The sequence below is a fragment of the Cyprinus carpio genome, chromosome B14 (genome assembly GCF_018340385.1).
Source record: "Cyprinus carpio isolate SPL01 chromosome B14, ASM1834038v1, whole genome shotgun sequence".
In the NCBI taxonomy this organism is placed as follows: Eukaryota; Metazoa; Chordata; class Actinopteri; order Cypriniformes; family Cyprinidae; genus Cyprinus; species Cyprinus carpio.
Window position 1 is genome coordinate 22,155,754 of NC_056610.1, and position 9,863 is coordinate 22,165,616.

Below are 9,863 nucleotides of genomic sequence, written 5' to 3' on the forward strand. Positions count from 1 at the left end.
AAAGGCGAGTGTCTCATATATAACGTCTCATATCTTAATATCGTCTCATATCATGCCTTAAAAGCTTCCAGTTTAACAGTAAAGCTCCCACTGATTTCCTAAAATTTACATGTATTAGGCAGTGTTATGACTGAATTTCATGAGCAAATGCTGACGAAACCCACACACGTTTATATATATATATATATATCATGCTCCTATGAGACTGTAAGGATCTGATGATGACAGGTTTCGTGCTCATTACTTCACATGCTTATCCTACTTCTCAGTTGTTTCTCTCTTATACTAAAACATTACAAAAATATACTGTACAGTGATCAGCTGTGGAAATGTAATTGTTCCTGTTATGTCAGGCTTTACAGGGTTAAAGAGCAGATATCCTCCCTAAGTCACTACAGCAAACAGACTCCCGGAGGCAACTAACTAGTTAAAGTCTGCACACAAGAAACAGCCTGATTACAGTAAGAACCATATCCAATCTGAATATTTGAACACAAATAGTGCAGGAAAGTGGCCAAGCATAAAATATTGCTCCTGCATGTGAATTTAAAATTTTATTCATTCAAGAGCTGTTGAAAAAACAACGTTCTGAGAGGTTGAATTGTCGAACAGCAAAGGTTACTGTGGGCTGCTAATAAATTGCATGTCAGAAATGCTTTGTTTCACATCAAGCCCCATAAATTACTGAAGCAAGAACTGAAAGACAAATTGGAAGAGTAACGAAAGCCAATAATATGGCTGGTGGAGAAACTAATCCATTAAGACCTGAGGGACTGAGGGAGTCTCATAAGGGACCTGGAAGCTCTATCTATTGAAATGGAAATTAGGAGAGATACGAAAATGTGTCATGTCATTTTAACAGAGAAAAGCAGAACGCATTTCACTTCTGCCTCTTCATTTGTGTTTGTGTGTGTTCTGTTGTGGTTTAACCTGTGGTGTTTTATTATGACACATGTAGGACAATTTGAACACAATTGAATTATTACATAAATCAAGAGAAAAATAAAGGCATAGAGAAATAATAGTAAAAAGGTACATTTGGCTTTTTGCATCTTGGCCGGTAAAAGTGTACTTTCTATAGATGAGAAACATATATTTAAACTATATCTTCAACACTGCACATACTCACATTATCCTCCTCATGTCAGCAGTCCTGATAAAACACTGTGAGTTGAAGCTGTTTTAAGACAGATTCATTTTCCCTCAGTCATTTATTTTATCACTGGTGGTTCATATGACATTTCAAATTATACTTCTATTCTTAATATATCTATGTTCATTTAAATGCAAAACCCCTCATCATCTGATTTTATAACCATCGTAAAATGATGACTCATTCTTATACAATAAATTATGCAAATGTAAAACAATTTTAGAACTAGTAAAGCATCCAAAATTGAAACATTCTAACAAAAATAGGCAGAATACTGGATGCAAAGCATGTAAAATGCAGCACCTGGATGAAAACATAAGAATCAAACATCTTTAATCTTATAAAAAGTCAAAGTCATATATAAAAAAATGGATTAGAGAAGCTAATCTGAATAACTATTAACTTAAAAGTAATGTCCATTGTTAAGTTTAAAGGTACAGTACACTCAAAAATGAAAATGTGCTGAAAAATGACAGTTTGGAGAACGAAAGTCCAAACATACAGAACCATTTAGAATGTGCTTGGAATATAAAGCATTAAATACTGATTATGGAACTGGCATCTCAATGAAGCAGACTGCGAATGAGTCATTTGAGTGAATGATTCAATGATTCACTTATTTCCATTCCATTCCAATATTTCCATTCAAAATAAACATTTTGAACAGTGTGGCTCACACAATGAAAAAAAAAAAAATGCTTTTTATTTTGGTGGCACTGGCCAAGTCACTGACACAACTGGTTCTGAAGCATGAATTAAATGTTTAGGGTGAGTTATGGTTCTGCTGTTTATGGTTCTGATGTTTCAGCAAACAGTTCTGACCATTGCACTTACAGTTTAAAGATGAAGACTGTTTCGAAAAATGTGCCAAAGCAATTGAGAAAAAAAAACTGTAATCTCTACTCTGCATATCCATTATTAGCTCTAAAATGACTTTTTGTAATTAGCAAACGGAAGCTTGACATAAATTAGTCCTCCACACAAATGTATTTTAAGGATCAAAACCTGACAGTCTTGAAATAAAACTTGAACAATGTCCTGAGGTGTGGTAACCATAGTGCAAGTGGAATAATTATGGTCTCTTGAATTTTATAAAAAAAAAAAAAAAAAAAAAAAAAAAAAATCCCTTATTTTTAATTCATTTATTCTGCCAATGTCACAATAAGAGGTAAACGAAGCATTATATATTAGTTTACAAAAAATTTAAACTAAAAAACAAAAACAAATCCTAGTGAGTTCAGAAATAATGAACAGCTGCAAGATTAACAGAAATAAATTGATTTAAATCCCCAACCATAAACAAGAGGATGACAATAACAGTGATGAGCCAAAGCCTGGAAACTGGACATCACAAGGGAAATGGGCTCTGCTTAATTAAATGTAATTAAGCAGCAATCGAAGGACGCCCGAAGCTGCGGGTCACATGTAGGAAGTGGAAGTGAGACATCCTGGAGCCTGCTGGGGTGAAGGGTGAGGACAGCTGCCACCAGCCAGACTACAGGCTCCTGAAGTGGGCACGGAGGACGCTCGTGCTGAGCAAGTCTGTCACAACGGAGAAAGATTAACGATGGCCTGAACCTAATCTCACTTACCAGCTATTCCCTGCTGACCGGAGGCCGCTCCAAGTCTACAGACTACCTCCAGTGACCCTCCACCACACCGCCGTTTAGTAAGAGCCAAAGAAATAGATTCTCATCTATCCACACTTTTTCTAACAACTCCTTGTCTGGTATGTGCAATGAAATCAGAGACCTAAATATTTATGAAATATTGAACTTGCCATCATGACGTATAAACTTTGTAAACTTTTGTCATTTAGCAGATTTATCCAAAGCGACTTACAAATGAGGAAGCAAACAGATTTGACCATTGCGACTTACAAATGAGGACAATGGAAGCAATCAAAATCAACAAAAGAGAAATGATATGCAAATTTATAGGCTTCTGCCAAGTTTAGGATGTTCTTCTAATAAATCCCATACACTGAACAAAGGCAATAGTTTAGATATACCATATTTTCCTTTTACTACATTTTTTTTTCCATTACCCATTAAAATATATATTATAAATTGATTTTTAATTCAATTAATGAAAATGTTACATATATACACACAGTGCGTACAGAAAGTATTCAGACCCCCTTAAATTTCACTGTTATATTGCAGCCATTTGCTAAAATCATTTAAGTTCATTTTTTTCCCTCAATGTACACACAGCACCCCATATTGACAAAAAAAAAAGAAAAAAAAAAAGACATTTTTGCACATTTATTAAAAAAGAAAAACTGAAATATCACATGGTCCTAAGTATTCAGACACTTTGCTCAGTATTTAGTAGAAGCACCCTTTTGATCTAATGCAGCCATGAGTCTTTTTGGGAAAGATGCAACAAGTTTTTCATACCTGCATTTGGGGATCCTCTGCCATTCCTCCTTGCAGATCCTCTTCAGTTCTGTCAGGTTGGATGGTAAACGTTGGTGGACAGCCATTTTCAGGTCTCTCCATTCAGGAAGAGTCACGGAGTTTTTGTGAAGCAACTCCTTTGTTATTTTAGCTGTGTGCTTAGGGTCATTGTCTTGTTGGAAGGTGAACCTTCAGCCATAAACTGAGGTCCTGACACTCTGGAGAAGGTTTTCGTCCAGGATATCCCTGTACTTGGCATCACAAGGGATCTTTCCCTCGATTGCAATTAGTCGTCCTGTCCCTGCAGCTGAAAACACCCCCACGCCTGATGCTTCCACCACCATGCTTCACTGTTGGGACTGTATTGGACAGGTGAGACAGTGCCTGGTTTTCTCCACACATACCGCTTAGAATTAGGGCCAAAAAGTTCTATCTTGGTCTCATCAGACCATCTTGGAGACCATCTTCAGGTGTTTTTTCATGTGTCTTGCACTGAGGAGAGGCTTCTGTCGGGCCACTCTGCCATAAAGCCCCGACTGGTGGAGGGCTGCAGTGATGGTTGACTTAAACTTTCTCCCATCTCCCCACTGCATCTCTGAAGCTCAGCCCAGTGATCTTTGGGTTCTTCTTTTACCTCTCTCACCAAGGCTCTTCTCCCCCGATAGCTCAGTTTGGCCGGACGGCCAGCTCTAGGAAGGGTTCTGGTCATTCCAAACGTCTTCCATTTAAGGATTATGGAGGCCGCTGTGCTCTTAGGAACCTTAAGTGCAGCAGAAATGTTTTTGTAACCTTGGCCAGATCTGTGCCTTGCCACAATTCTGTCTCTGAGCTCTTCAGGCAGTTCCTTTGACCTCATGATTCTCAGCTCTGACATGCACTGTGAGCTGTAAGGTCTTATTAGACAGGTGTGTGGCTTTCCTAATCAAGTCCAATCAGTATAATCAAACACAGCTGGACTCAGATGAAGGTGTAGAACCATCTCAAGGATGATAAAGAAATGGACAGCACCCGAGTTAAATATATGAGTGTCACAGCAGAGGGTATGAATACTTAGGACAATTGATATTTCAGTTTTTCTTTTTTAATAAATCTGCAAAAATGTCAACAATTCTGTTTTTCTGTCAATATGGGGTGCTGTGTGTACATTAATGAGGGAAAAAAAAATGAACAAACGATTTTAGCAAATGACTGCAATATAACAAAGAGTGAAAAATGTAAGGGGGTCTGAATACTTTCCGTACCCACTGTATATATGTATGTATATATATATATATATATATATATATATATAAACATTTTCATTAATTGAAATAAAAATCATTTTATAATAATAAATAGATTAAAATATTAAAATGAGAAATGTTGCCTTGGCAACTAAATGAAAAAATAACTAAGTACTAAATTAAAATATATATATATATAAAAACCTAACAAAAATGATTAATGCACATAACAAAATTACTGAAATTTTAACTAATAAAAATGGAAAACTTTTAAATATTTCAAAATATTTATAAATACTATAATAGTTAATCAATAGTACTAAAATAACACTGCTCACATGAAAATATGGTGTTTGTATTTCCCCTCCCAAAAAAAATCAAGATCAAAATCAATCATACTTTATGAAACACTTTTTATTTAAAAAATACAGTACATAAAGTTTTTCTCTAACAAAAAGGCAAACATACAAAAATGCCAATATTATACATTGATTCCTCTGAGCCTGTGATGCCCTCTGCTGGTCACTTCTAAAACTGGAGATACAACATGCATTTGAACAAAAGATTGAGATGAAACAAATCCAATACATTTTTTTTTTACAAAATGGTAATGGTCAAGTACGGGAAACAACAACATGCTCTGCAAGTCAAATGATTTTCAAGTCATCTACACAGATATGATAACACCGCTCAGATTAGACTTCCATCCATGTCACCAGCCCAATTTTTGGAAAAAGATGACCATAATTCTTGTTCTGTAGAGGAGCTGCTGGTAGTAGTTATGTATACCTTGATCATTCAGGAACTCAAGTAATATGAGAACTGAACGTCAAAATATCTTTGAACTTTTTACAGCACGTACTTCAAAATGAGCAGAAGTCTAATACAAAGCAATAATATCAAGTGACGCAAGCATTAAACCTCAAACGATGCAGAGTAAGCCTGAACACAGTCCTCAGGAGTCACTGGGAAGTCCAAAGAGCTTGACGGTGCCCGCCTCTCGGTTGCTGTCATATTTGCCCTCTTTATCGTCGCAGGCGTACGCCAGCAGCGGTCTCTTGGGATGCCACGCTACAGTGAAGGTCGGAGACTCGCACTGAATCTCCCAGAGCTTCTCACCTACAGCAAGAACACACAACAACCATCAGTCAGACGGAAAACACGATTCAAGCTCTCATGAGCATTTCAGAATGTGTCTGCTCACCCGTCTCTACTTCAGCGATGTCAATGAAATGATCCTCAGAGGCTGACGCCAGCATTTTCCCATCATGACTGAAACTAAGCGTCCGCACAGGCCAGTCGAGTCTGCGGGATTCAGAAATATTGTGTGAAGACTATTATATGTAATGAAAATAAGACAAACGTGCTTGTGTCAACAAATTACAATCAATGAACTTTCATCTATGAGGAACTGAAAGTGACCAGAAAATAAATCACATACAGAATTTACAAACAGGTTACATTCAGTGCTTTTTCCCCCATTTCCATTACTGTAACAGTGAATATATAACAATTAAAACATTAAAATATGTAATAATATTGTTAAATATATTATTAATATTTTGAATTAGCTTGTATTTTTTTTTATTTCAGATTACTTGAGCTGCATGGATTGTAATTATTATTTTATTTTTGTGTTTAGCTGTATTTTATTTCATTTTTAGTTATCAGAATGATTTCAGTTTTAATTGTTTTAGCTAATTATAACAACAATGCATCAACTGACCTAGAAAATAAATTATGAAATTACATCAAAATTATGACACACAAAAAAAGAAAAAGAAAAATGGATAAGCAGTAAAAACTGATAAATCCAAACAAGTCTTTTTTTATTTCAAAGGTCTATTTTAAAAGTGTTTATGACATAAAAAGTAAAAACTATGGGATAAAAAGTCCAGTTAATTTCAAAAAATGTATGATGAAAAGTGAAAAATGACATACTAAATAAAAATAACAAATAAATAGAGAAGTCAAAAAATGATGAAAATTAAAAAATAAAAAACCAAAACAAAAAAACAAGAAGAAAAAAAGACATAATAAAAAAAAAATATAAAAATTAAAATGTCTTTATAAGTCAAAAAGCCATGATTATGAAACAAAATTCTTTATTTTAAAATGTCTTTATGACATGAATCGTAAAAGCTATGAGATGAAAATTCAAAATGATGGCATACAGAGTCATTATTGTGAGATAAAAAGTCAAATTCTGACAGAGTCGTGATGAACTGACCTGGAGAAGCAGCGCACACACACCAGCTCCTCCACATCCCACAGACTGACCAGCGCATCTGCACTTCCTGTGGCAAAATACTTGCCCGTGGGATCGAATTTAATGCAGATGCAGTTGGACGGATGGGCGTTGATTGACTGAATGAGCTTGAGATCAGGATAACTGAAACACAAAGACACAAACACGACCACGGATTTAAAGAAATCACCAAAATGTTCTGCTGCACACCAACAGCGTCTTAAAACTACGACCGAACATACCTTAAAATATTAATACAGCCGTTTCCGTTTGTCAGGAAGAACATGTTATTGTCATTATTCCAGGAGATCTCATTGACCTCAAACTTGAACTGCTCCTCGGCACGGGGACGGTGCGTCTTGGCATCAATGAAGGTCACAACATCATCCTTGTTGCCCACAGCAATGGTCTGACCATCAGGACTCCAACAAATGTTGATGTTCTCCCCTAAGAGTGGTCAGAGAAAATCCCACATGTGAATAAAGCTCATAAGATCAACAGATATGAGAGATAGGTTCAGCGCTTCACCTTTGGTGTTGACCGTGGCCATGCATTTGGTGGTGCGCACGTCCCAGATGCGGATGGTCTTGTCTCCTGATGCGGTGACGAACAGATCAGGGTTGGTGGGATGCCAGCACAGCTGATCCACACTGTCTCCATGCCCTCGGTAGTTGTTTTCTTTCACCTGACACGTGAAACACAGGTTAAAAATGAACAAGATCATGTCTAATAAAGGCGAGTGACCACATATAACCTCAATGCTACCTAAAGTATTGTAGCTGAATTACTATGGTTTTAATTAGAGTTCATCAGTCTGTCTGGATATGATATGAAGAAACAGACTGAGTCCAGAAGAACTCGTCTCCAAGACGCTTTAAGACAAAACACGAGTTTTAAAGCTGCTTGGAGACCTAAAAGTATTAGTTTTGCTGTTGCCGCGGACTTTGTTTGTATTACAATAAAGCAAGAACGAACTATAACTGTCGAAATACCCTATATGAATAATAATAATTGACATATATGAATAATTTGTACAATTCACGTTGGAAAGAATGGAGATGATAAACCAAACCTCACCAGTCGGTCTTTTTCCAGGACGAACACGCTCGCGGTTTTGTCGAATGATCCGGACGCCAGTCGCCTTCCATCGCAGCTCCAGGCCACCGAATGCACTTTAGCATTGTGAGCCGGGAACTCTCTGCTTTTATTGTTGTTTCTGAACACCTCCTGCATCTCCTGATAGTATGAGGACGCCATTGCGTGCTGCTCCTTCGCCGTGTATTTACGCTGCATCCTCATCTGTACGTCACTGTCCGCCACCTACTGTAGCGGAGTGACATGACAGGCTGAATAAAATACAGTATACAAAACCTGAATGATAGATCATGAGAGCACACTTCAGCCTCACAAAGAAAATAAAACATGCTTTTATTTAAGCTTGATTATGAGATACAATTAATATTTTACATAAATTGTCGAAATTATGAGATACAATTACATAATTATGAGAGAAAAAGTCGAATTTATGACTAAAGTATTTGAAGAAATTGTCGAAATTATGAGATATATCATAATTATGAGAAAATGTCAACATTAGGACATAAAAAGTAAAAATTCTAAAATATGAAGTCATAACTATGACAAATTGTCAAAATTATTATACCATATAATTATAAGAGAAAAACTCGAATTTGTGACATAAAATGCAAAAATTCTGATATAAAACCACAATTGACCTAAAAAGTCATAATTATGAATTTGTCGAAATTATGAGAAACTATGTCATAATTAAGAGAAAAAAACGTGAATTTACTGTATGACAAAAATGTTAAAATGATAAGATATGAAGTCAAAATTATGACAAATTGTTGAAATTAGGAGATACCACATCATAATAATGAGAGAAAAAGTCAAAATTAGGATATAAAAAGTACAAATTCTGTGATATAAAACCAAAATTGACATAAAATGTAAAAAATTCTGATCTAAAACCAAAATTGACATAAAATGTAAAAAATTCTGATCTAAAACCAAAATTGCATAAAATGTCACAATTATGGATTTGTCTAAATTATGAGAAACTATATCATAATTATGAGAGAAAGGTTGAATTTATGACTTTTTAGTTCAAAGTTTTAGTTAAATTATGACATAGTAAGTCATAATTATGGTGTAAATTGTTGAAATTATGAGATACTATATCATAATTATTATGACATATGACAAAAATTCTGAGATATGCAGTCAAAATAATAACGAAAAAGTAAAAATTATGATATTGTCAACATTATGAGATACTATATACAAAATTACGACAGTCATACAAAATTCTGACATAAAAATGTATATTCTGTTAGTCAAAATGATAAAAAATATTATAAAAATAAAAAGTCATAATTATGACGTACTAATTCATAAGTATGTAATGAGTAATAAGTAATAAGTCATAAGTGATGAAATGCCATAAAAAAAGTCAGTTATGACCCCCAAAAAATCTAAAAGTCCTAATTTTGTTTTATTCTATTTGCTATTGGCAATGGTTTCCGTTATAGTGCATTTGGCCCACAAACATCATAAAACGTATTAATTATAACAATTGTAACACACACACACACACACACACACACACACACACGCACACAAAACATTAAAAAATATATGGTCCTCATGTTTGTAATTCATAAATAACAAGTGAGATTTCAATGATATTTTGACCACTGAACTAAGAAATGTCTCCATATCAGAAACATGATCACCTTTACTATACCAAGCTTCATTAAAAGTTAAGGCCAGTGTTATATGTGTATGACTATGCTGTACTCTCTACTTCAACCTGA

At 35.2% G+C, this 9,863-nt stretch overlaps 1 protein-coding gene across 1 annotated transcript; it reads right to left on the bottom strand.

Moving 5' to 3' along the window:
- Positions 1 to 5,171: 5,171 nt before the first annotated feature.
- On the bottom strand, positions 5,172 to 8,346 carry LOC109057008 (THO complex subunit 3-like). The gene is made up of 6 exons (XM_042738600.1): positions 8,104 to 8,346; positions 7,555 to 7,711; positions 7,269 to 7,473; positions 7,009 to 7,170; positions 5,983 to 6,083; positions 5,172 to 5,897 (listed from the first exon to the last, which is right to left on the bottom strand). Exons 1-6 carry the CDS (start codon positions 8,323 to 8,325, stop codon positions 5,734 to 5,736), a joined length of 1,011 nt encoding a protein of 336 aa, XP_042594534.1. The 5' UTR covers positions 8,326 to 8,346; the 3' UTR covers positions 5,172 to 5,733.
- Positions 8,347 to 9,863: the final 1,517 nt, after the last annotated feature.

Bases quoted from the DNA above. Each gene is read 5' to 3' on its own strand.
- LOC109057008 (XM_042738600.1), bottom strand. From the start codon at position 8,325: ATGAGGATGCAGCGTAAATACACGGCGAAGGAGCAGCACGCAATGGCG. The intron at 7,171-7,268 runs GTATGTTCGGTC...TTTGTGTTTCAG, and splicing joins GGCTGTATTAATATTTTAAG to TTATCCTGATCTCAAGCTCA. The intron at 6,084-7,008 runs GTCAGTTCATCA...TGAATCCCGCAG, and splicing joins TGTGTGCGCTGCTTCTCCAG to ACTCGACTGGCCTGTGCGGA.